Here is a 26963-nt window from a genome sequence, read left to right as displayed (position 1 = left end):
TTAAAAAGTATTTTTTGTCCAAGTACTAGTGTGGCTCAGTGGTAGCACTTTCACCTATGAGTCTGAAGATTGTAGATTCACGCCCCACTGCAAGATTTAAGCACATAATCTAGGATGACACTTCTGCACAGTACTGAGGGAGTGTTGCATTGTCTTTTGGATGAGACATCAAACCAAAGCCCTGTCTACTTGTTCAGGTGGATATTTATCCCTCAGCTAATACCACTGAAAACACATTAACTGGTCATTTATCTCATTGCTGTTAGTGGGACCTTGCTGTGTGAAAATTGGCTGCCCTGTTTCATTACATAACACCCACAATTACTTCAAAGTAATTCATTGTGTAGTGAAGGGTGCTATATAAATGCAAATTCGTTCTTTCTCAGTTGAAGCTGACCTGAAGAAGCAAATTTGAGCACTGGAGTTAGGTTAAGCTGAGACAGTGACCTCATAGGGGGAGATAAAAATAGCTCTCATCAGGTGAAAAAAAGTCTCTATGATTAATCCTGTTATGGATTTGAAGATCCTTTTTTTGGAGTGGGAGGGAGAGGGGGGGGGGGGGGAGAAAGAGATACAAAAATACAGCTCCCCACTATAAAATCGCTTCAATCCCTCAGGTTTCATGTTTTCAGAAAGTGACAAGTTAACAGATTGTGAATGGAATCAGGCCTAGATGTGTCCACTGTGTAATGCTGCTTACAATATTGCAGGCAAGGGGTATAAGTCTGGAAGAGGGAAGGGTGAGGATATTGGTGGGACAGCAGTTTAGTGGGAATGGGGTCAAGGGAGCAGGAGGTGGGTCTCATGGACAGGGCATGGGTGAGAAGCTGGAGAAAAATGCAGGTATGGGGCTAGGACAGGGGTGAGCACATGGGGTGGTTTGGCTTGGTGAGCAAGGGGAATGGGGGAAGGAGCGGAGGCAGCTGATGAGTTACATTGTGAAATACTGAGCCAATGGGATGCACTGTCTCCAAATATCCACCCGATTTGAGTCGTGTTACAGATCATATTGCCATCAGTGATGGAAGGGCCCAGAGCAAGTTGGTAATTTATCCAATGGAGGAGAAATGATAGTTAAAATCTCCCCTGATAATGGGAGTTGAGCAATAATATGGGGCCAACATCAGAGAAATATCTCATGAAACTAGTAGAGTCCTCCCTGAGAGCATGTTCATTAAGCAGTTACCTATTTGCCTGTTAATAAAGGCAGAGATGAGCACATAATGGTTCTGATCGACTGCGCTTGTGTACTTAATTTCATGTGGTACCCAAATTCTCCCTGTGTAGTTTTTATTTTGTGAGACTTGGATGGGGCCCTGGAAAATGACTTATGCTCTTTGTATAGAGAGGACACAATATTTTTCCGTTTAACACGAATTTAGCCCAAGAACGTTACAAGAAATCTTAGTACCAGTCATGGTACTGAATCAATACTACCCTAATGGCACTTAGTGGTACAGAATGTCTCCAAATAGATGTGAGTGTTCCTTGCCCTAAAAGAAGAAATTAGTCCATTAAAATTGCAGGCTTATCCCAGTATTCAGACCCCTTGACCCCCACTGATCATTATCATAGTAGGTACAGCAATAATCATCCAGAAATAGCCACAAGAGACTAACTGTTCTTAATGTCCTTTTTTTACTCCTCTTCTGTTTCTCATGTTACCACCTCACTTATTGCCAGGATTTGGGTAAAATGTATTGGTACCCATTGTTTTGTGGGTCGGTGTTATCTGACATTTCACATCAGTACTTGATAGAGCACACAAGACTTTACAAAAAAATGGATGGCATTTACATTTTGCCTGATTTTGCTCCTAATTTATGTCATAGAAAAGTTTCCTGAAATCCATGAGAATATTCTTAGTTCAGCAATCTTATTGCTTGTATGTAGTTAGATGTCAGCCATGGTTCAGTGGTAGCAATCTCACCTTGGAGTCTGAAGGACATGGGTTCAAGCCCCACTCCAGAGATTGAGCATATAATTTAGGCTAACACTTCAATACAGCACTGAGGGAGTGTTGCACTGTCGAAGGTGCCTTCATTTGGATGCTGCATTAAATCAAGGCTGTGTCTGTTCTCTCAGGTGGACATAAAAGATCCCATGGCACTATTCAAAGAGCAGGGGAGTTATCTGTGTCCTGGCCAATATTTATCGCTCATCCAACATCACTTTTAAAAAAAAATATATATTATTTGGCCATTTATCTCTGCTGTTTGTGGGATCTTGCTACTTGTAACTGACTGCCACGTTTCCCTACATTACAACAGTGACTAGATTTCAAAAAAATACTTAAAGAAGACTGTAAAGTGCTTTGGGACACCCTAAAGTTGTGAAAGGCTCATCCCTGTGATAGAAGCAATCTATTGCAATAACCTTGATAGTTATTGCTTTGCGAGTATAATTTTTTTAACCAAATCTCCGCAGTTAATCCCTAATAAAACCTTTTTCTTAATTTCCAGATGGATAATTACAAAAAGATGGATTGACCAAATATTTGGCGATTGGTAGCTGTAGTTTGGGATTCAGACAGGCAGTACCCTGTTCACACTGTCGGGCAGTAAAATTGAAATTTCAACCAGAGAGAGGTTCTGTTAATGCTTACATACATGCGCAGTGGTACTGTCCCAGCAGTTTAATGTTAAATGATTAGACAGTGTGGGTAGCAGCTTCTGCACTATCTAACCAGGTTGGTTAAAGTGTGTCTGGGAGGATCAAGTTGACTACCTCCAGCATTTGTAAAAAAGAAACTCTTATGCACAGCACTGATTTCTCTTTAGCAATGGTAGATTCTTTATCAAGTGCTGTGGTATGGTCAAATGTGAACGAAAAGGGATTAACAAAACCTGTTTAGCATTAGAAAGTTCTTAAAGTCTTTGTCAATACTATTTGTGTAATTCATGTTCAGTAAGTTTTTAAACACAACATTGCTAGATAAACATTCAAAATTGATGCATTGCGTTAGTCATAAAATAAAGCAACTATTAGAAAAATGTTGGAGAACGTACCATGTAGGTTATATTTACATATTGATAAAATATTACAGTAGTATTAAATGACTGATGTGTGGCCACCTCTTAAAGTTAATGTCTAAGTGCAGTTTAGTTTTATTGCTTTAAAGTGCAGAAGTCTGACATCTGCTTTATATCAGTGCAACAGGACATCGAAAATCAGCATGTGTTGAGTGAAAGGAAGACCAAATGGTTTGTGAAGGCGGCCATTACTGAGAGTTAGGATTCAGCAGCAGTTTGTCGTAAACAGTCAGCTCAGCTTTGTGCGCCAGGTGACTATTTAAAAGAGGGTTTGCTCCAGTCGCAGGATAGATTTATGATGTAACTTATTGAAAAGAAAATTAGTTCTTGCTTTGTCTAGAAATTTAAGTGACAACAAATATTTGTAATTTTAAAAGGTTTGAAATAATTATTGAACAATGTAAATGGAAATAGATGTATGAAGAAGAGTAGGTTTATCACTAAATGCTTTGTCATGGTCAGTTAAATTCTGTGAATATCCATTGACTGATTTGATGAGCAACAGTCTGAAGTGAGCTATGGTCAGTACTACTAGGAGTAGTATATAAATCATAAAATGTACTAGCTGTTTTTAATTTCCCCTCCCTCCCCCCCCCCCCCCCCCCCCCCCACCCCCGACTGCTTCCCGACATCCTGGATAGGGTGAGAAACTTGGTTTAAATTAACCTGCTTCAACTTTTGTTTAAAAAAAACTGCACGGTTCTGATTTCCCTTCTGCAATGGCAGGTTCTTTATCAAGTTCTGTAGTCTGGTCGAAGTGAACCAAGAGGGGATTAATATGTTCTTGTGGAGAATCTGACTACATGCACAGCATACTGTCACTGGGCTGCCGCTGCAGTTTATATTGGGCATTTACTGTAAATTTTACACTCATTTAGGGCAAATATAAATGTTCATCTACCTATGTTTTAACATTTTAAATGCATCCCCGTTCCTAATTAAGGTATTTTTAAAAAATAAATTCTGGAATTTGTAATTCAGCCAGTCTTACTTCCTTTCATGCTGTTTTCTGGCTACTTGAAATGATGGGTCTAGTAGGCTCACTGTATCATGTACTGGTGATCAGGCTGCAGATGAGCAGGAACTCAGTTGTAATCTGATCAGTTCACTCACTGCAAAATGGCCACCCTAATAGGAAGCATGAGCGTTACTTGTAGTTTGACATTTATTTTAATTATGTGTTTGGTAGAATTGCTAATGTTGTAATTCTGCCAATGCCAAATTAATGAGCACAGCCTTTAAATTGAGTAAAACTTGCACAATTAAGTGAAAGTCATATTCTTTTATTTTGAATAAAATATTGAACAGAATTTGCTTGAACTACCACCATTTTTGTTGAGCCGCCTTTGATAACTTTTTACATTGCAATTGTAGGTTGATCTCCTTTCAAGAGTTTCTGGCATTTGAATCTGTTCTCTGTGCTCCTGATGCTATGTTTATGGTGGCTTTTCAGCTGTTTGACAAGAATGGCAATGGAGAGGTGACATTTGGTAAGCGCTGCATGAGGTAGTATAAACAGAATACTAAATTCAGTTACTGTAAATTACAAATGGAGTTTTTTTCACAGTAGCTTGTCACTTTCAGGCAGGCTATCACCAGTGCTTTAGAATGTTTTTAATTGCAACTGTTGTAGCTAATCACTTGGACATTCATGTAATATTAATGCAAACTGTGAATGTAAATGTAATGGAACTAAAAGCTCTAATCTCATATATTTGGAGAATTTATTGGAGTAAAGGGTCAATGTTCATAAAAGAAACACCAATTTGAATAGATGTTTCAAAACTCTAAAGAAGCAACCATGGGTTATAATTATAAGTCTGACCTTAACCCTAACCCTACCTTCTTACCAAAGTCCTCTTTACTCTATCAAACAACTAAACACTACAGAAGTAAATAGATTTTTAGGTATCTTTGTTGAACGCAGTCACAAGCTGATATTTGGCATTAATATACATGGCGACTTCAGTAATGTGCAACAGTGGTGAGCCGTGGAATACCCAGTTTGTTCCATCATTGAACTTCCTCATCACAACTGCTGAAGCTGAGAGTGAATTGTATAGGTCTTCAATAATGGAATGCACTGCCTACTTCACCAGTTCATTCCCATTGGAAATTCTGTTCTGCGAGTGGTGTTTGTGTTTGTTTTTAAGACACTTTCTTTTTTGTAAATAAATTCACTTAATTAAAATAGCGCCTGGTAACTTTTAAGAGATTTTTCAGGGGTGGGGGGAAGGAATGTGCAAATGGGAGTATGTTGAGCAGAATATTTCAACAGTGAAAAGTTTTTTTGCTTTAAAAACTGTTTTGGCAACAAAAAGATGCAGGAGTAAATGAGTACAGTAAAATGAGCTGAATCATTAAACCAAGACTTTTGGTTTGTTTTAAAATTGCTGCCTGGTGATTGGAACACTGTTAGAGAATGTGATGGATTCAGAGAGGCTAAGGATGATCTGTGGGACTAGTCTGTTGCTGTGATGGTGTGGTGTAGCATTCTGTAGCTGCTGGAGAAGTGGGTATAGGTTCAGTCAAAGCAAGATAAAAAGAACAGAAAATAGATACACAGATGACAAAGTATAGTATCTGCTACTGGCTGACCTTTCCTTTTCAGTTGGTAAACAAAGAGAGGGCTGCTTTTGTTCAGTTGTGAATATGATACTTGTGCCAATTGGGTGCAAGTGTGACGTAGACTTTGGATGTGTGATACTTTCAATTGTGACAGAAGTGGCAGACGCAAGACTTTAAAAAAAAATTACTCTTAGATCTCCTGTTAACATAGAAACGTAGAAAATAGGAGCAGGAGAAGGCCATTCGCCCTTCGAGCCTGCTCTGCCATTCAGTATGACCATGGCTGATCCTCTATCTCAATATCATATTCCTGCTCTCTCCCCATACCCCTTGATGCCTTTTGTGTCTAGAAATCTATCTAGCTCCTTCTTAAATATATTCAGTGACTTGGCCTCCACAGCCTTCTGTGGTAGAGAATTCCACAGGTTCCCCACCCTCTGAGTGAAGAAATTTCTCCTCATCTCAGTCCTAAATGTCCTACCCCGTATCCTGAGACTCTGAACCCTCATTCTGGACCCCCCAGCCAGGGGAAACATCCTCCCTGCATCCAGTCTGTCGAGCCCTGTCTGAATTTTATACGTTTCAATAAGATCCCCTCTCATTCTTCTAAACTCGAGTGAATACAGGCCTAGTCGACCCAGCCTCTCCTCGTACGACTGTCTTATCATCCCAGGAATCAGTCTGGTGAACCTTCACTGCACTCCCTCTACGGCAAGTATATCCTTTCTTAGGTAAGGAGACCAAAACTGCACACAATACTCCAGGTGTGGTCTCACCAAGGCCCTGTATAACTGCAGTAAGACATCCTTGTTCCTATACTCAAATCCTTTTGCAATGAAGGCCAACATACCTTCCTAACTGCTTGCTGCAACTGCATGTTTGCTTTCAGTGACTGGTGTACAAGGAACACCCAGGTCCCTTTGTACATCCACATTTCCCAATCTATCACCATTTAAATAATACTCTGCCTTTCTAGTTTTCTTTCTGAAGCGGATAACTTCACGTTTATCCACCATGCCATGTATTTGCTCACTCACTCAACTTGTCTAAATAGCCTTGAAGCCTCTTTGCATCTTCCTCACAACTCAGGATCCCACCTAGTTTTATGTCATCAGCAAACTTGGAAATATTACATTTGGTTCCCTCATCCAAATCGTTGATATGTATTGTGAATAGCTGGGGCCCAAGTGAATTAAGTGTCTTGTGATTAGTTCCTGGATAATATTTAAGTACTGTTTTTCTTCGATAAATAAATCTACATTTTTCATACTATGTCTGGGGGTGGGTGGTGATACGTGACCTGGAAGAATTGGGGTGGGAAAGGTACTGTTATCTCAGTACTGGGTAAGAGGGTCGCAGGAAGTGGCAGGACTGTGAAGGGTGTTGAGTTCTGGAGCATGGAGTATGTCAAAACTGGGTAGTGGGGGCATGGTAGCAATGGGCTGTAGAGGTCTGGCAGCAAGAGGGGAACTCCCAGGTTATGGTAACACTATGGCAGTTGGGAGGGTCTTAAGGCTTAGGAGCATTACAGAGATGACTAGGGTGTGGCAGCACTTGGCAAGGGGGTGACTGTCTCTGAAGCATTGATGGTGGGCGGGGTTCTTGGTATGCCAGAACTGCAGAGGGTGGATCCCGGAGATTAGCAGCACAGATGAGAGAGGGATGTTCAAGGACCTAGGAACACCAGGAGGAGGTCCTGGGGGCTGGGACCATTTGGAAGGAGGTACACGGGTTTTTTGTAATTCTGGGACCAGAATGTTCTGGGGTGTGACATGACTGAGGCAGAACACAGGGGTTGTGGGGGATTCTTGTTTTTGTTTTGTGGCTCCTAAGTAAGTCAATCAAAAAGTATGATGTGGAAGTCTGACATAGTAAGTGATACTTCAGATAGGAAGTGAGTGGTTTTGTACCATATTTGTTTGCAGCATGGTTGCAATTGGCTCGATGTGTAACTTTAAGATACTTTGGACTGGGTATGTAAGAAAGTTGAGAAGCTAGCTAAATTGGGCATTTTATAATCCCTAGACATGTATGTTGGAAATCCAATCCAGTTCCTACGTATATGTATTAAGAAAAATAACAAAAATTGGTCCTTCACTGTAAAAAGACAATGTTGCAAGCTCGTTGTTATTAGCCCCAGACCCGGAAGAAGTTCAGGCCATTCCTGAGGCAATGTCTTGCAGGGATTTTGAGCACTATATGGCCAATATTATGTATTTAGTGATTTCTTTTTCTGGAATTGTGTAACATTTTCATGTGTATTATAAATGTTATCTGTAATTGTGTACACCTGACCTGAGTAAAGGAAATTGGCAGCTGCATACAGTGAAGAAAATATTTGTGATATTGGTTGGTTTTTGGTATTTGGTTCATGAATAGTTGCTTTGAATACCAGTTGAGGGATTTAATTGCTTGGTTTACTGCTGGTTACTTGTTGCTTTTTGTTACCTTTTATTCACTCACATTTAGTCAATCTGATGTTTTATTAGCAATTTGGATGCATGGTTATTTAAGCTAATCACAGCTCCAGCTGACATTGGTGAAAGTGAGTTTTTCTCTGCTCAGGTTACTTTTGTTAATATTCATTAAATTTATCACCCTAATTTATTAAAATTAATAACTACATTGACTATTCAAATTGTCAAGTACACTTTTACAACTGTACAGGGTGCTGGTGAGACCACACCTGGAGTTCTGCGTACAGTTCTGGTGCCCTTATTTAAGGAAGGACGTACTTGCATTGGAGGTAGTTCAGAGAAGGTTCACTAGGTTGATTCCGGGTATGGAAGGGTTGTCTTATGAGGAAAGATTGAACAGGTTGGGTATATACTCATTGGAGTTTAGAAGAATGAGAGGAGATCTTATTGAAACATACAAGATTTTGAGGGGACTCGATAGGGTAGATGCTGAGAGGATGTTACCCCTCATGGAGGCATCTAAAACTAGGGGGCATAGTCTCAGAATAAGGGGTCGCCCATTTAAGACGGAAATGAGGAGGAATTTCTTCTCCCAGAGGGTCGTGAATCTTTGGAATTCTTTACCCCAAAAAGCTGTGGAGGCTGAGTCATTGAATACATTCAAGGCTGAGTTGGACAAATTTTTGATCAGCAAGGGAGTCAAAGGATATTGGGAAAGGGCGGGAAAGTGGAGTTGAGGTAAAAATCAGATCAGCCATGATCTCTCTAAATGGCGGAGCAGGCTCAAGGGGCCGAATGGCCTACTCCTGCTGCTATCTCTTATGGTCTTACGTGTGGCAGTTGGAAAAGCATAGGTGGTCAGAGCGAAGGTGATGAGAAGGAAAAGGCATGGACATTGGGATGGGGATGCAAGTCTCCATTAATTTCCTACCCTCACCCAGAAGATTTAAAAAAGGAAAGGACTTCCTCAATATCCATTGGGGAGTGGGGGGGGGGGGGGGGAAAGCTGTCTTGGAATGGTGCCTCAGCAATGGATTAGGTCTGTGCAGGTAGCATGGGAGATCCGTTGGTCAACCAGCTTGATTTTAGAAGGTCTATGATGGACAGTGCTGTTGAGAGCATTGCCTTGGAGATGGATCTGGGCGGAATCATTGGGTGGTGAATATAATACTGTAAGTTTTTAAGTGGGACTCGCAGGCATGTTAGAAAAGTGTGGCAGAAGTAATTGTGACATGGGAAATATGCGTAATACACTACTTTTAATATATAGTTAGATAATCTAATTTAACAAGAAAAACATTATTCCCCTAGAATCACTAAAGTTACCGATACAGTTGCATGTATAAAAGTCAAATTTGCACTTCACTGTTTCTTTACCCTGGTCTTCCTGTAAGTTGGAGACCTGGGGCTCAATTTTATATGTTTGCCTGGAGCTTCAGTTCTTCACCTGCTATTATTACAAGTTTAATTCCTTTACAACAAGACTTGGCTGGGGACTTTTACAGTGCCTTTCTTTTTTTGTGCTTTTACTCTGTCGTTTTACCCTGTTGTTTAGGCTGTTGTAATTTAAGTTATTCATTGCCTTTTCTTTTACAATTTTTCCTGACATTTTCAAACCAGCCAGGCTCGATGTGACTTTGGGAATCTTTGGACTTGTGCTCATGCATTGTTTCATAAAATTTGGGTTTTAAACTTTTTCTTTGCCTGTTCCATTTAATTTGGTGTGCTGGTTGCTGTTCTTAACTTATTTTTCTCTCTGTGCTGGAGAATTTCAATTCAGCCCAGTTGTGACATTAGGCACCTTCTGTGCATGCACTTCTCCTTTGTGCTGTAGATTTGCACTGCACTGAAAATTGTACCTGTGCCAGGATTACAAAATTGGCTCTTGTATTTTTATACATTTTTACAACTGTTAATAGCAGACTTTGTACCATTAACTTTCTATTGTTAAAAGATATGAAAAATGGAAAATTATACCATTGTTAAAGTAACCGCATGTGATTGCTCTTACAGTATTTTGAAACTCTGGTATAGTCACTCAAAGCATTCATTTTGAATTGTTGTCCTCCTTTTACCTTTTGTCCTTGTTGCTAATGCAATACTAATTTTTATCTTTAAATTCAGTTTATTTTTTTAAAAAGTACAGTTAAAGAATATTGTTGAGGTAGTTTGCTAGTCTAGTGGCAAAAATGTAATGTGGCAAAATGTGTGCTGATTTGGGGGATTTTACCATTCATTGATTTGTTTAGCACTTAGCTTTTCTTTTTATCAATACAGTCATTGGTGTGGTAAGGCCCTTGACAGAGATATCTTCGTCATTAATTATTGCCTAAACTTACTGTATTACTTTTTTAAAAAAAGTTACATGTGATTATTATTCACCATTATTAGTTTTAGTTATGACATGATTATCTTTTAAAATTTATTTTTAGAAAACATCAAAGAGATCTTCAGCCAGACAATTATTCACCATCATATCCCTTTCAACTGGGATTGTGAGTTTATTCGGCTGCACTTTGGCTTTGACAGGAAAAAGAATCTCTGCTATTCTGAATTTACACAGTTTTTGCAGGCAAGTTATAATCTCTACACATCATCTTGTACGACAGCCAGGGAGAGAGAGTCATTCTATCTAATCCATGTGTGAAATGTATATCTGCAGCCAATAATTCAACTTATTTGCACAGGACTAAATTGTCTTCTATCTGCTTGTCCTAATTGCATTACATAAATATTTTTGGTTTTTTAATCATACGAGATAAGCAATAATAAAGTTTGCAATGATTTCTCTTGTTGAATATGGTTGTCTAGTGATGCACCTTTTGCTTGTGATCTGCATCTGATTAAAAATTCTATTTTAAACAGAATATTTTCAAATTTTATTTTCTTTTAAAAAGCAGAAAAAATACAATGCTACTTCTATAGTGACTTGAATTTTGTGTTTTAAACAGTTTTATGTGCACAAAATTAGAGCTTCAGCAAAAATTAAAAAGGTTGAATGCCACTGTTACAAAATTTAAGGCTTCAGCAGATAGCTCTCTCGCCCATGGCATTAAGGACCACTCCCACAAGTGAATCCCTACTTCCTATGCATGATGTCTGGTACTGTGGCATCGTTCAGGGGTTGAACAGAACACTCTTGGAGTAATTTGTTCACTTAAAAGAAAGAACTTGAATTTATATAGCTTATTTCATGACCTCAGGACATGCCAAAACACTTTTTTACCCATTAATTACTTTTGAAATGTAATTACTTTATGTAAGCAAACACAGCAGGCAATTTGCACACATCAGAGTCCCAGAAACAGCAATAATGCCATGGAATCTTTTACATCCATCTGAGCAAGTTGTCAGTGACTTGGCCAAGTCCTGGAGTGGGGCTTGAATCCATTATGAGAATGCTACCACTGAGTCAAGCTAAATTGATTTGAAATTATGTCCTCCTAGTCTTCGAATAGCAGAAGAATAAATGCTACCAGACCATGTGACATAGGCTATAAACTATTAATTTTTTTTTAAAAGTAGGTAGTTAATGCAACAGATACCTGTTGATTAAAGAACGTTTAAATTTGCACCTCCTTGGATACTAAAACAAGTCATGATGCTCCTCTTTCCCTCCTACTATTACTGAATCTGGACCAACATCCAACCTTAACAAACTTCTATCCGGTTTAATCTAGCTCCATGGAGTCTTTCACATGTTCACCTCAATCTCACTGAGCCCAGAAGAACTGATGAACTGGAAGAAGGTTGTCACATTTGTACCAAAACTAGGTAACTACTGAACTGTCCATCTTAGTGGACTTCGAAAGGCATCTATACCCCTCCCCTCAGAAACCTGCCACAAGTCCTCTTGACCCCCTTTTTTAAACCTGAAGATCGAACTGAGGCAAAGGAACTTAGAAAGATGATTTACAAATACAGATACAGATGTCCCTTACGGTGGAAACCAAAGACATCTGGTCTCCCCGAACCTGCTCCAGGCAAATAAGATGACAAGCTAATGATCTGAAAGATTCAGTGTAGATTGATAACTGCAGGTAGTTGTCAGCATGTGCTTCTGGTGAGGCATCAACTCATAACTTTGTAAGAAATATTAGTGTATTATGACCAATACACTGTGTTAATGAATGCATAGTACTTGAACTGTTTTCTAAATAGAACCTATTTTTAATTGTGAAGATACCATAAAGAAATGACAAAACAAAAACATACCATTGACAAAGTACTCCTTTTTTGTTAGTGATAAGGTTGTCTAGAATTGAGTCAAAAGTAGTGAGAATTTAGCTGTAGATAGAAATGACACTTTGTCCTGTTTCTGAAATAGAATGCTTCCTTTTAGTCTAGTTACTAATAAATATTTCTACTGTTATCATTCCTTTTTTTTTAGATGAGTTGAATGTGTAGAGGTATTTATTTATTTCTTAACGTGGTGGACAGATTAAGAAAAAAAAAAGTTTGAGGCTTACAGAATTGATACTTGTGTTACTCAGTGTTCCAGTTAGATGCCATTTCACCTACATAAGACTTTTCTCCTTTTCCTGCACATGTATTGGACTTCTTAGCCAAACTGTTGTTCAATTAAAATATTTCTGAGCTTTTCTTCCAAGACCATCCATAGCATGTAAGAGAGACTTTGACTTATAGGCCCAGAATTTGCTGGAAAAATAATGCTGAGTTCACGGCACTCGCCGTTATTAGCGCATAAAAAACCCAGCAATTTGTGGCGAGGAAGAGATATGCCGTGAGTTGCGAATTTCCATAAATTGCTGGATGATTTGCACTGCTCTGTCGTTAGCCTTGCAAAAAATGGGAGCTTGCCGTCAATCTCTCCATGAGTGTCAAGAAATTGCTGGATTTGCATTGTAAATACGAATTAAACTCACCGCAGAAAGTTAGGGCTGCTATTTCACGGCGTGAGGACCCTGTTAATGGGATGATTTATGGCCCTGACATGCCACTTAACCTTGGGAGGTGCAGAAAGGGAACAATTAAAACTCTGGAGTATCACTCCTGCAGGTAGTAAATTGTTTCTAGAGGTTTTTTAAATTTATTAATTTTTTTATGTCTCTTTCTCATAATTGAATCTTCCTTTCCCTTTCTTTATTTCTCTTTCTGTATCTAATTTGATTCTATTTTCTCTTCTGTCATTCGCTTTGCTTCTTTCTCAAATTTCATTGGTTAAGGAGATAGACTATTGGTCCTGTTGTTCACCAAGGTCCCAGATGCTCCGTTGACCTTGCAACTTCCAGCAATTTGCAGTGCAAAAATAATTGGAGCTGAAGGGTAAGGGAAAAAAAATCAAACTCACAGCCCATGCTGTGAGAGTCCCCGCTCCAGCAAATTCTAGGCCATACTGTTCTGAAGGTGTTGTTTCTCCTTGTCTTACCCTTTTTTCCCAATCTGGTTTTTCACATTTTCTCTCTTTTATTTATATCATTTGTCTTTTCTGAATTGTCTTCTTTTGATTTCATATTCTTTCTCTTCCACTCACACTGTCTCCTTTCTATAGCTTTCTCTGTCTTTTTGTTTTCTTTTATGCTGTCTTTTGTACGCTTTTCCCTTTTTTCTTGCTTCTCGCATACTCTTTCTCTTTCACCCTCTTTTATTTTCTCTTCCTCGTTCTCTTTTTGCATACTCTTTTTCTATCTTTCACACTCTTTGCCCTTTTGTGTGTCTCTTTCCCTCTTTCTCCCTGCCCCCTTTCACATACTGTTTCTCTTGTTCAGTCTTTTACTTTTTATTTTTATTTGCTCTCTTGTCTTTATTCTTTTCTCTCTTCATGCACTTTCTCCCACTCTCCCCCATCTTTTCCCTTCTCTTCCACTCTTCTTCCCTCTTTCTTTGTCCTCTTTGTTTTATTTTTATTTTTTCTTTTGTACAGTTTTGAATGCTCTTTTTTCTTCATGTTTCTCCCTCCCCCATTATGTTGGATTATCTCCTTTTGTCTCTCTCTCTTTCCCACTCACTCACTCTCCCCTCCTATTCTCTTCTCTCTCTTCTTTTCTTCTTTATTTCTCCTCTCTCATGCACTTTCTCTTTCTGCTTAAAAAAGCATTTGGGATCCTAGGTTTTCTAAATAGTCGTATGGGGGGAATTTTAACCCCCCAGGACATTTCCGGGTTTAATGGAGGCAGGTAGGGGGTGGGCGCGTAACGTGTTCTCCAGGCGGTTCGATAAACTAAATATTTTAATGAGGCATGCCTCAAATTTTACCAGCGTTTTAAATTTAATGGCAGCAGGCTGAGTCTCCCAGGACTCAGGAAACCCGGCAGCTGGAGGGAGGCAAGAAGGGATGGAACCAGCAGGTAATTGCCTTTCCAGCGCTGCTTGTGAGTCAGGAGGAGCAGGAGTGCTTTCCTCGGCCCCCCAAGCCGATCAGCCGCCACCCCCCCTTCCCACCGAGCCCTCCCGCCACTGTTTTCTCTCTTCCCCCCCCCCCCCCCAATGAACTCCGCCTGCCACCGTTCCCCCACCCCGGCCACAATCTCCGCTCCCTCGGCTATGACGTACCAGGGCAGGAACTCCGCGTTATCTGTATTTCCCGGCAGCTGTCGTCCCCTTTCCTTTCCCGCCTCCCCATAAATAACAAGGCCATAGAGTTCGGAGGTAAAGAGGTGAACCTGTACAAATCATTGATTGGGCTGCTTTAGAATATTGTATCTAGTTTCCTGCGTCCTACTTTAGGAAGGATGTCAAGGCCATGGGAGAGTACAGATCAAACTTATTAAGATGATGCCAGGGATGAGGGGCTTAAGTTGTGAGGAGAGATTAAAAAGTTTTCAGCACTTTTCACCAGAACAGAAGATTAATTCCAAGACCTTTTGGAGCAGAATCCATAATAACTTTTAAAAGGGAAATGGATTAATATTTTTTTTAAATAAAATGATATGGGTACAGGGCAGGGGAACAGCTAGCACTTTTGGATGTGATAGGCCAGTCGGTCTATTGTGTTCTAAAAACCCTATGCCAATTCTATTCTATGATTCTTCTCTTCCCCCCACTTTTTTTTCTTTTCTCTTTAACCTCTCTCCTTTCTTTCACCATCTTCAAGGCACAAGTCAGGAGTTCCTTCATCGTTGCTGGTTCAAAATCCTGGACTCCCTACCTAACAGCACTGTGGGAGAACCTTCACCACACGGACTGCAGCGGTTGAAGAAGGTGGCTCACCACCACCTTCTCGAGGGCAATTGGGGATGGGCAATAAATGCTGTCCTTGTCAGTGACGCCCACATCCCATGAATGAATTTTAAAAAATCTCTGTCCCTCCCCTTCAGTTCTTTCTCCCTCTGTTTTCTAATTCTTTTGCACATTCTCACTGTTTTTCTTTCCTTCTTTCACCCATACCCTCAATCTTTTGTTTTCCTTCTTTATCGTTTTTCCTCTTTACCCTTTCACTTTCATTCTTAACTCTTTCTGTCTTATCTTTGTGTTACCTCATCATGCTCTTTCCCTCCCTCTCTGTCCGTTTTCTCAATTTCTCTCCTGCTTCCTCTTCCATCTTTCCTTCATGTCATGCTGTCTTTTGCCCTTCTTCTGTTCTTTCTCTCATTTTCATATGCTTTTTTCCTTTCTTTCTCTTTCCCCATTTTCTCTCACTCTCACATTGTTCTTCTTGCTTTCTTTGGAAAACAGGAGGCTTCAAGCTGACCTAATTGAAGCTTTCAAGATTATGAAGGGAATTGACCAAGTTAATTCAGATGAATTGTTCGTAATGGTGAATGGCTCAAATACCAGGGAACACAAGTTTTAAAAACTAGGAGAAAGAAGCAAAGCAAAAAGGAACTTTTTACGGGTAATAGATTTGTGGAATAAGTTACTGGGAAAGCATCAAAGCAGACAGTATAAATGGGGTTTGAGAGCATTAGATGCATTTCTAGAGAGACAGAGAGAGAGAGATCTGTGAGAATGCAGTTATGTCAGGCTGATGTCTGTCAAAAAGGAATGCACTTGTTAGACTTGCTGGCCTTTTCCTGTTCTTAAACATTCTTGTTATCCTGGATGATGCTCCCTTCTATTTGAAAAACAACAGTGGAGTGAGAGGAATCTCTAATTTTGTTTTAATATTGTTTATCTTAGTGACAGCTGAGTCTAATTGATATGATGTATACAGATGATGTAGTAAGTAGGGATGAATACCTTTCTGTTACCACTTTATTATCTTCAGTTTACTGTTGCAGCAATTATCTTTCCGGAGGTTGTGTTGTTTTGATGTCAAAAAATACAGAATTGGATCCAATTATTGTAGGAAAACAATTTCTTAAAATTATTTTGCATTTTTATGCTGTTTTTTTAGGAGCTACAACTAGAGCACGCAAGGCAAGCGTTTGCACAAAAGGATAAAAACAAAAGTGGCACAATTGTGGCATTAGACTTCAGTGATATCATGGCTACCATTCGCTCACACATGCTTACTCCTTTTGTTGAAGAAAACCTAGTTTCAGTAAGTGAAATAAATTGGTTTTGTTTTTTTAAAACCTTCTAATTAAAGTGAAACTTTTCTTCGAGTGAAACCTTGCTTAGTAAATGTTGTATTATCAGGATGATAGAACCTTTATTGATAGCTTACTGTAATGAACTCTGTTTCAAACTGTCAACCTCAACTTGAAATTGAACATTAATCTTTATTTTTAAAATCTGTCAAATTCAGGAAAAATGTCTGTACTAAAAAGCTACTTTCTCTGCTGCTTCAATTTGGTAGTCTGCCGTCAAAGAGACTGCACGCTTTGAATTACCATCACTTGTTGAATCAGGCAATACACATTAGCCCATGAAAGATTCTGAACTTTGTGCTTTGAGTAAATCACTAGGATCAGTTTCTTGAGACATTTGTGTTAAGGGTGCAGCTGAAATCAACTGTTACACTATCTAACCATAACAAAGAACTCAGAGTTAACTGCAGCTGAACTGCAATGAATGCTTTTAATAGATGTAGTTAAAAGATCCATACATTCCAGTCAGTGTGTAAAGGAGTAGATCTAATTATTAGGATATAATTAGGTCAGCTTCACTCAAGGTTCTGGATTAAAAATGGTGCAAAGCAAATAGCAAGAGTCAAATGTGGATTTCTTTAAACAACTGAACAAGGTTTATTTACAACAATCACAATGTGATTTCTTCTTTAATAAACATACTTCAGTCCAGCTACAGACAAGAATATAACTCACCCTTATAATTGAGGAGGGGGGAGGTTTCTCCTTCAGCAGGCTCAAGCTTGCGTCTGTGTATCCAACCAGCACAGTAGGCACATTGTCCTGCCTAAAAACCTATGAGGGATTTTGATACTTTCCGCCTCACCTATACCAGGAGTCTCTTCATTTGTGAGTGGACCCATTATATTCTCTCTTTTTCTCCCACCACCCACCCCCCCCAACAGCCAGTCTGAGCCAATGAGATAATTCTACTGTCCTGAACCCTGGAGTTGGTTGCACCTACAACAAGTTTACTAGTAGCACCTGCATAATATATAGACTTGTTTCAAAAGCAATCCAACACATTTCAGAAAACACTTTCAACCTTAACAGCTCTGTCTTGACATTAATGCAATACACTGCTAAACTGAAAATAAGAACATTCTAAACAAGTTAGATGAACTAAATGCACATTAATAAAGGAGAAGGGGATTAACCCAAATAATTGCACCAAGGTTAAATCCTTTGACTGAAGTTACTGGTTTCCATCTGTCAGATGTATTCAAACTGATCTTTATGGCTTAATATATAACATGAATACTTACATTTTCAGAATAAGTGGCTAGTAATTTTGTTTTAGAAGTATTTTTCACTTGTTTACATGCTATGTGAATTAGGAATTTTTTTTTTACAGCAAGCATGTTTTCGTGTATCGTCTTCTGTTTAGTGCGTGCGGAAGTAAGATACGTTAGATTAGATTTTAGATGCGAAGTTTGACTTTCTTTCCCTTCCAACTGTTCGGATAGAAGGCATAACTTTCATTCAAGTGCAGTGTTTAGATGTAATGGTGACCACCTCCCCTTGACATTCAACGGCATTACCATCGCCGAATCCCTCACTGTCAACATCCTAGGGGTCACCATTGACCAGAAACTTAACTGGACCTGCCGTATAAATACTGTGGCTACAAGAGCAGGTCAGAGGCTGGGTATTCTGCGGCGAGTGACTCACCTCCTGACTCCCCAAAGCCTTTCCACCATCTACAAGGCACAAGTCAGGAGTGTGATGGAATACTCTCCACTTGCCTGGATGAGTGCAGCTCCAACTACACAAGAAGCACAACACCATCCAGGACAAAGCAGCCCCCTTGATTGGCACCCCATCCACCACCCTAAATATTCACTCCCTTCACCACTGGCGCACCATAGCTGCAGTGTGTACCATGCACTGCAGCAACTCGCAAGGCTTCTTCGACAGCACCTCCCAAACCCGCGACCTCTACCACCTAGAAGGACAAGGGCAGCAGGCACATGGGAACAACACCACCTGCACGTTACCCTCCAAGTCACACACCATCCTGACTTGGAAATATATCGCTGTTCCTTCATTGTCGCTGGGTCAAAATCCTGGAACTCTCTACCTAACAGCACTGTGGGAGAACCTTCACCATACGGACTGCAGCGGTTCAAGAAGGCAGCTCATCACCACTTTCTCAAGGGCAATTAGGGATGGGCGATAAATGCTGGCCTTGCCAGTGACGCCCACATCCCATGAACAAATTAAAATAAAGGTAGTATTGTAGTTAACAAGATTGAGCTAAAGGAATTTTTTTGTTCAGGAAGAGCTGGTTAAGATTTTTAAAAACGTACTGGGCTTGTTGATGATTAATACAGCTTTGAATATAGGTAATGAGGTTGGAATAGGAGATCATCCCCATTTCCCCTGTGTCTCTGTGGGTTTCGTAATGTTCACAAGTACAAAGAAGAGATCGGGGGAAAGTGCTTGCTCCTTTTTGAGATTTATCTGCTTCTCCCCTTGTGGAAAGTCAAATGATTCATTACACACCCTCGGCGATTGTCACATCTATTGGCAGGAACAAATGCAGTGCTGGGTTTGTGTCTTGAATGTATCCAATTCTGTGTAGAAGGGAATTAGGTACTTCCCACTCAACCCCAGTTCCTGCATATCATGCTACATAAGGATAAAAGATTTTGTTTCTTTCCCTTTGCACATTTGTCATACTGATTTATAGTGCACTTGGTGGAAATATTTGATGTATCTTGTTTAGGTTTGGAGATGGCCACGCTTGCTTTCTGTTAAACCAATCTTGCTGTTCTGTGTTTTGTTTTATTGCTGTAATCTTTTATATGCTTTGATAATCAGTTTTTATTTCCCTTTGTCCTCCATTCCTGATGGTGCCTCAAATTGGAGTATGGTTCCATGGGCACAGTGAGCCAACATTAGTGTGACCAGTCCTCATGTATGAGCCTGCACAATGAGTGTTGGCAGGCTATTCCCTCACAGGAGGCATCACAGCTGAGTGTGATCATTACGTCTTTTTTCTGTTAGGGATCTCTGGATATCAATCAGGGATGAGAATCCTGAATGATTTTCAACTTTCTCATTCCTCCCTCACCACCACAGTGTCCCCACTGCTAAAGGAAGATGGTAGTGGTTGTTGGTGGCCAATCATCTCAGCCCCAGGACATTGCTGCAGGAGTTCCTCAAGGCAGTGTCCTAGGCCCAACCATCTTCAGCTGCTTCATCAATGACCTTCCCTCCATCATAAGGTCAGAAATGGGGATGTTCGCTGATGATTGCACAGTGTTCAGTTCCATTCGCAACCCCTCAGATAACGAAGCAGTCCGAGCCCGCACGCAGCAAGACCTGGACAAGATCCAGGCTCGGGCTCGTGTGGCAAGTAACTTTCGCGCCAGAAAAGTGCCAAGCAATGACCATCTCCAACAAGAGAGAGTCTAACCACCTCCCCTTGACATTCAACGGCATTACCATCGCCAAATCCCCCACCATCAACATCCTGGGGGTCACCATTGACCAGAAACTTAACTGGACCAGCCATATAAATACTGTGGCTACAAGAGCAGGCCAGAGGCTGGGTATTCTGCGGCGAGTGATTCACCTCCTGACTCCCCAAATCCTTTCCACCATCTACAAGGCACAAGTCAGGAGTGTGATGGAATACTGTCCACTTGCCTGGATGAGTGCAGCTCCAACAACACTCGAGCAGCCCACTTGATTGGCACCCCATCCACCAACCTAAACATTCACTCCCTTCACCACTGGCGCACAGTGGCTGCAGTGTGTACCATCCACAGGATGCACTGCAGCAACTCGCCAAGGCTTCTTCGACAGCACTTCCCAAACCCGCAACCTCTACCACCTAGAAGGACAAGAGCAGCAGGTACATGGGAACAACACCATCTGCACGTTCCCCTCCAAGTCACACATCATCCAGACTTGGAAATATATCGCAGTTCCTTCATCGTCGCTGGGTCAAAATCCTGGAACTCCCTTCCTAACAGCACTGTGGGAGAACCTTCACCACACGGACTACAGCGGTTCAAGAAGGCGGCTCACCACCACCTTCTCGAGGGCAATTAGGGATGGGTAATAAATGCCGGCCTCGCCAGCGATGCCCACATCCCATGCACGAATAAAAAATAAATAAATCCTGGGTGAAATTTAGCGAATTCAGCATAGACTATGGAGATTGACCTATCTGGTCTGTAAATGTGCATTTACCCATTGAATCACTGGGGAAGTATAACAGTTATGTACATGTGCGTGCACACGCACGCACGCACACCTTTTTAAGCTGAAACTTTGTTTAACCAAGCCTGTCCCCTTCACACCACAATTGGAGCTTAATAGCTGTTGGTGAGGGAAGTTTACAAATTGGCAGGTTCTTGTAAATTTCCAGCTTCAAGTCAGAAGGAACCAGCATGAAGTGACTACAGTCTTTCTCTTCTTTTAATACTTTTGGCACTTTGAAGTGTAACATTTGAATTGTGATGGACTATTAAAAACTGACCCAATAAAAGCACTCAGTATTTTTTGGCTATCATTTTTGTTTTAGCCAACTATATACAATTAAAATAAATATTTCACAATAATACGATTAAATTTGTCTCTGACTACACAGTGTGTGCTGCTGAGAGTTCGGTGAGTGTGGGAGTTTAAGGGTTAATCTCTTTAAATCTAGTGCATATTGCTTCAACTGTTTAAGTTCAATTGCTTTCAACTGTGTAAGTTCAATTAAAAGTTTAAATTTTTAAGTTTCTGTCAGGCTTCAGCAGAAAGAGCTGCTGTAACAAGTTAATTGGTTAGCTAGATTAAACTGGTACTTGAAGGTGGAGCAGGCCTGACTCATCTGAGTCACAAACTGTAGAAATACAGAGGCCTGTCAGTGCGAACTGCACGGTGTGCGGACTACACAGTGTGTGCTGCTGAGAGTTTGGTGAGTGTGGGAAGGAGGTGCTGCTCTGCCTTGCTTTTCCTGACTTTTTCCCCAGAGTGGCAGAATACCTGAGAGTAGAAGACTGAGATTGGGGAAAAAAAGCAGCAGCAGACCTACAACAAGAGAAAACTACTGTGCGACGTCACAGGTGAGGCAGGAGAGTCCAAGAGGTGAGCACAGTACAAAAGGGGAGACCTAGAGCGGGAAGAGAGTCTAAGGCAAGTCATGGCAGCAGAGCTCGCACCCGTGATATGCTCCTCCTGCACTATGTGGGAAGTCATGGACACTACCAGTGTCCCTGGCGACCATGTGTGCAGGAAGTGTGTCCAGCTGCAGCTACTGGCTAACCGTCTTTCGGAGCTGGAGCTGCGGGTGGACTCACTGTGGAGCATCTGCGATGCTGAGACTATCGTGGATAGCACGTTCAGTGAGGTGGTCACACCGCAGGTAAAGACTACGCAGGCAGAAAGGAAATGGGTGACCGCCAGGCAGAGTAAAAGGACTAGGCAGGTAGAGCAGGAGTCCCCTGGGGCCATCTCCCTCTCAAACAGATATTCTGCTTTAGATACTGTTGGGGGAGATGGCTTATCAGGGGAAAGCAGCAAGAGCCAGGTTCGGGGCACCACGGGTGGCTCTGCTGCACAGGATGGGAGGAAGAAGAGTGGCAGGGCTATAGTGATAGGGGATTCGATTGTAAGGGGAATAGATAGGCATTTCTGCGGCTGCAAACGTGACTCCAGGATGGTATGTTGCCTCCCTGGTGCTAGGGTCAAGGATGTCACGGAGCGGCTGCAGGGCATTCTGGAGGGGGAGGGTGAACAGCCAGTAGTCGTGGTCCATATTGGTACCAACGACATAGGTAAAAAAAGGGATGAGGTCCTGCAAGGTGAATTTAAGGAGTTAGGAGATAAATTAAAAAGCAGGACTTCAAAGGTAGTGATCTCAGGATTACTACCGGTGCCACGTGCTAGTGAGTATAGGAACAGGAGAACAGACAGGATGAATGCGTGGCTGCAGGGATGGTGTAGGAGGGAGGGATTTAGATTCCTGGGACATTGGGACCGGTTCTGGGGAAGGTGGGACCTGTACAAGCGTGACGGGTTACACCCGAGCAGGACCAGGACCAATGTCCTCGCGGGGGTGTTTGCTAGTGCTGTTGGGGAAGGTTTAAACTAGAGTGGCAGGGGGATGGGAACCTGAGCGGGGAGTCAGAAGGGAATAAAGTTGAGAGCAGCAAGAGAGGGGAAGACCCAGGGGAAATCTACAATACAAATAGTACAAACAGTTGTTCAAGAACAAGTGAAAGGGAAAAGCGTAGAGCAGCGGAAAGAAAGTGTACTTTAGGCACGAGAGATAAAATAAAAACTAGAAGGTGCAAGGCGATTAACCCAGCATCAAAGCTGTGGCAGGGGGTTGGGAACCTGAGCAGGGAGACAGAGGAAAGCGTGTCAGGAAGGCACAGAAGGTATGGAGAAAAAGGTAAAGTGTTAAAAAAGGAAAAAGCAGGAACTAAGTGTCACAAAACATATTTGAAAGTTCTTTATCTGAATGCACGTAGCATTCGTAACAAAATGGACGAGTTAACGGCACAAATAATGACGTATGGGTATGATCTTGTGGCCATTACAGAAACATGGCTGCAGGGTGACAACGACTGGGAATTAAATATGCCAGGGTATTTAACAATCAGGAAGGAAGGGGAGGTGGGGTGGCTATGTTAATAAGGGAAGGAATCACTGTAATACAGAGAAAAGATATTGGGACAAAGGATCAGGATAATGAAACAGTTTGGGTAGAGATAAGGAATAATAAGGGGAAAAAAACACTAATGGGCGTAGTATATAGGCCTCCTAATAGTTGCAACTCTGCTGGAAGAAGTATTAATCAGGAAATAGTCGGGGCATGTAATAAGGGAACAGCTATAATTATGGGGGATTTTAACTATCATATTAACTGGACAAATCAAATTGGGCAGGGCAGCCTTGAGGAGTTTATTGAGTTTATTGAGTGTATTAGGGATGGATTTCTTGAGCAGTATGTAACTGATCCTACAAGGGGGCAAGCAACCTTGGACCTGGTCCTGTGTAATGAGCCAGGATTAATTAATAATGTCCTAGTTAAGGATCCCCTTGGAATGAGTGACCATAACATGGTTACATTCCATATCCAATTAGAGGGTGAGAAGGTTGGTTTTCAAACAAGCGTACTGAGCTTGAATAAGGGAGACTATGATGGTATGAGAGCGGAATTGATTAAAGTGGACTGGGAAAATAGTTTAAAGGGTAAGACGGTACATGAACAGTGGTGTTCATTTAAGGAGTTATTCTACAACTTTCAAAAAAAATATATTCCACTGAGGAAAAAAGGGTATAAAAGAAATGACAGCCATCCGTGGCTAAGTAAAGAAATTAAGGATAGTATCCGACTAAAAACAAGGACATATAAGGTAGCCAAACTTAGTGGGAGGATAGAAGATTGGGAAGTCTTCAAAAGACAGCAAAAAGTAACGAAAGGATTGATTAAGAAAGGGAAGATAGATTATGAAAATAAATTAGCAAAAAATATAAAAACAGATAGGAAGAGTTTCTACAGTTATATAAAAAGAAAAAGGGTGGCTAAGGCAAACGTAGGTCCCTTAGAGGATGAGACCGGGAAATTAATGGTGGGAAACATGGAGATGGCAAAAATGCTGAACAAATATTTTGTTTCAGTCTTTACGGTAGAGGACACTAAGAATATCCCAACAGTGGACAAACGGGGGTCTCTAGGGGGGGAGGAGCTAAATACGATTAAAATCACTAAGGAATTGGTACTCAGTAAATTAATGGGACTCGAGGCGGATAAATCCCCTGGACCTGATGGCTTACATCCTAGGGTCTTGAGGGAAGTGGCAGTAGGGATTGTGGATGCTTTGGTAATAATTTTCCAAAATTCTCTGGACTCGGCAAAGGTCCCGGCAGATTGGAAAACTGCTAATGTAACACCGTTATTTAAAAAGGGTAGTAGGCAGAAGGCTGGAAATTATAGACCAGTTAGCCTAACATCTGTGGTGGGTAAAATTTTGGAGTCTATTATTAAGGAGACAGTAGCGGAACATTTGGATAAACATAATTTAATAGGACAAAGTCAGCATGGCTTTGCGAAGGGCAAGTCATGTCTGACAAATTTGCTTGAGTTCTTTGAGGATATAACGTACAGAGTGGATAAAGGGGAACCAGTGGACGTAGTGTGTTTAGACTTCCAGAAGGCATTCGACAAGGTGCCACATAAAAGATTATTGCTCAAGATAAAGAATCACTGGATTGGGGGTAATATTCTGGCATGGGTGGAGGATTGGTGATCTAACAGGAAGCAGAGAGTTGGGATAAATGGTACATTCTCGGACTGGCAATCAGTATCCAGTGGTGTTCCGCAGGGGTCGGTGCTGGGTCCCCAACTCTTTGCAATCTATATTAACGATTTGGAGGAGGGGACCGAGTGTAACATATCAAAGTTTGCAGATGATACAAAGATGGGAGGGAAAGTAGAGAGTGAGGAGGACATTAAAAACCTACAAGGGGATATAGACAGGCTGGGTGAGTGGGCGGAGATTTGGCAGATGCAATACAATGTTGGAAAATGTGAGGTTATGCACTTTGGCAGGAAAAATCGGAGAGCAAGTTATTATCTTAATGGTGAGAAACTGGAAAATACTGCAGTACAAAGGGATCTGGGGGTCCTAGTGCAAGAAAATCAAAAGGTTAGTATGCAGGTGCAGCAGGTGATCAAGAAGGCCAACGGAATGTTGGCTTTTATTGCTCGGGGGATAGAATATAAAAACAGGGAGGTATTGCTGCAGTTATATAAGGTATTGGTGAGACCGCACCTGGAATACTGCATACAGTTTTGGTGTCCATACTTAAGAAAAGACATACTGGCTCTCGAGGCAGTACGAAGAAGGTTCACTTGGTTCATCCCGGGGATGAGGGGGTGGACATATGAGGAGAGGTTGAGTAGATTGGGACTCTACTCATTGGAGTTCAGAAGAATGAGAGGCGATCTTATTGAAACATTGTGATTGTGAAGGGGCTTGATCGGGTGGATGCGGTAAGGATGTTCCCAAGGATGGGTGAAACTAGAACGAGGGGGCATAATCTTAGGATAAGGGGCTGCTCTTTCAAAACTGAGATGAGGAGAAACTTCTTCACTCAGAGGGTGGTTGGTCTGTGGAATTTGCTGCCCCAGGAAGCTGTGGAAGCTACATCATTAAATAAATTTAAAACAGAAATAGACAGTTTCCTAGAAGTAAAGGGAATTAGGGGTTACGGGGAGCGGGCAGGAAATTGGACATGATTTTAGATTTGAGGTTAGGACCAGATCAGCCATGATCTTATTGAATGGCGGAGCAGGCTCGAGGGGCCAATTGGCCTACTCCTGCTCCTATTTCTTATGTTCTTATTTCTTTTTTGCCATTTGCAATTATACACCCTTGGTTGCCGATCCTGCACTCTGTACATGTGTGATCATGCTATATTTTTCCAATGGTCCACTTTTGCTTTTATTTTAATAATTTATTTTAATAATCCTTTCTCAATTTTTTTTCTTCTTCCCCTAAACACAGAATTGTATATCCCATCATCCCTGCATGTACAATTTATCCGATTTTATTTTTTCGCTCTTCTTACTTTACATTCAAATTTTTAAACAATTTTTATCGAATTTATTGCCATCATTCATTTTATCCCCAGCTATATCAAAGTGATATTTATTTCATCAAGTTAACTTATTTGTCATTAATTGTCTCAATTTGAATCGATTTGATAACATTTCTTTATGAAATTTCTTAATATAAATCAGTCACATTTCTGTAATTCTACAGAATTATATTTATATAGAATTAATTGTTACATTTACTTTTATCTCTGCAAAGTAGCTCAACCTCAACTTTCTTGCAAAATACCATAGTCTCCTGCTCACCATGAACAATACCATAGGAAGTTCATTAACATATTAAAATGATACGTCAGCACACACCAATGTTGCATTTTGTTATAATGCAAAGCAATCTTAAAAGGCTTTATGCTTTTCAACTGAAGCGTGAAACTGACACACACACACTCCAATTTGTAAAGTTCCCTGACCACACAACAGTTGAATTCTGAATGACTTGAGACTCAGTTTACTTAATTATTAGACTTGATAGCCTTGCGCTCACACAGCTCCATCTTACCAAGCAGAATAATACATTCTGTATTACACAGTATAACACTTTTTTAATCCTTATAAAACAGCAATGCCAAAGTCGATCTGGTAATATTAAAAGCTGTACATACTTGTGATGTCTGTGCGCACTTTAAATGCCACACTTTGTTATAGATGGGAAAAGCTAAATAAAATATAGCCAGTTACTTAATGCTGAGTGCTTCTGACCTGGAGATGAAACTGATGAGTGTGTTACAGTCTGCTGCCCACTTCGAATTTATTAAAATGAGGCTACAGTCCCAATGTTGCTTGCCTGCTTCGGCATGTCATCCTGCTGATGCCCTGATCTCTCTCTCCTTCCCCCCGCTCCACCCTT

General features: G+C 40.9%; 1 protein-coding gene across 2 annotated transcripts in view; it reads left to right on the top strand.

Annotated features, from left to right (window-relative positions):
* Positions 1-26963, top strand: part of LOC137323706 (electrogenic aspartate/glutamate antiporter SLC25A12, mitochondrial-like) — a 122419-nt gene that overhangs the window by 19101 nt on the left and 76355 nt on the right. The window contains exons 1-4 of one of the 2 annotated variants that reach the window (XM_067987525.1): positions 3217-3283; positions 4407-4522; positions 10450-10589; positions 16314-16460. In XM_067987525.1, the coding sequence (XP_067843626.1) occupies positions 4465-4522; positions 10450-10589; positions 16314-16460 (345 nt within the window). In that variant the 5' untranslated portion in view covers positions 3217-3283; positions 4407-4464. Of the gene's footprint in view, positions 1-3216; positions 3284-4406; positions 4523-10449; positions 10590-16313; positions 16461-26963 lie in introns of those variants that run through there. The other variant, XM_067987523.1, reaches the window with a different exon arrangement.

Source organism: Heptranchias perlo, chromosome 7 (assembly GCF_035084215.1).
Source record: "Heptranchias perlo isolate sHepPer1 chromosome 7, sHepPer1.hap1, whole genome shotgun sequence".
Classification (NCBI taxonomy): domain Eukaryota; kingdom Metazoa; phylum Chordata; class Chondrichthyes; order Hexanchiformes; family Hexanchidae; genus Heptranchias; species Heptranchias perlo.
The sequence above is the reverse complement of the archived record's forward strand: the minus strand, read 5'-3'. Positions and strand labels throughout refer to the sequence as shown.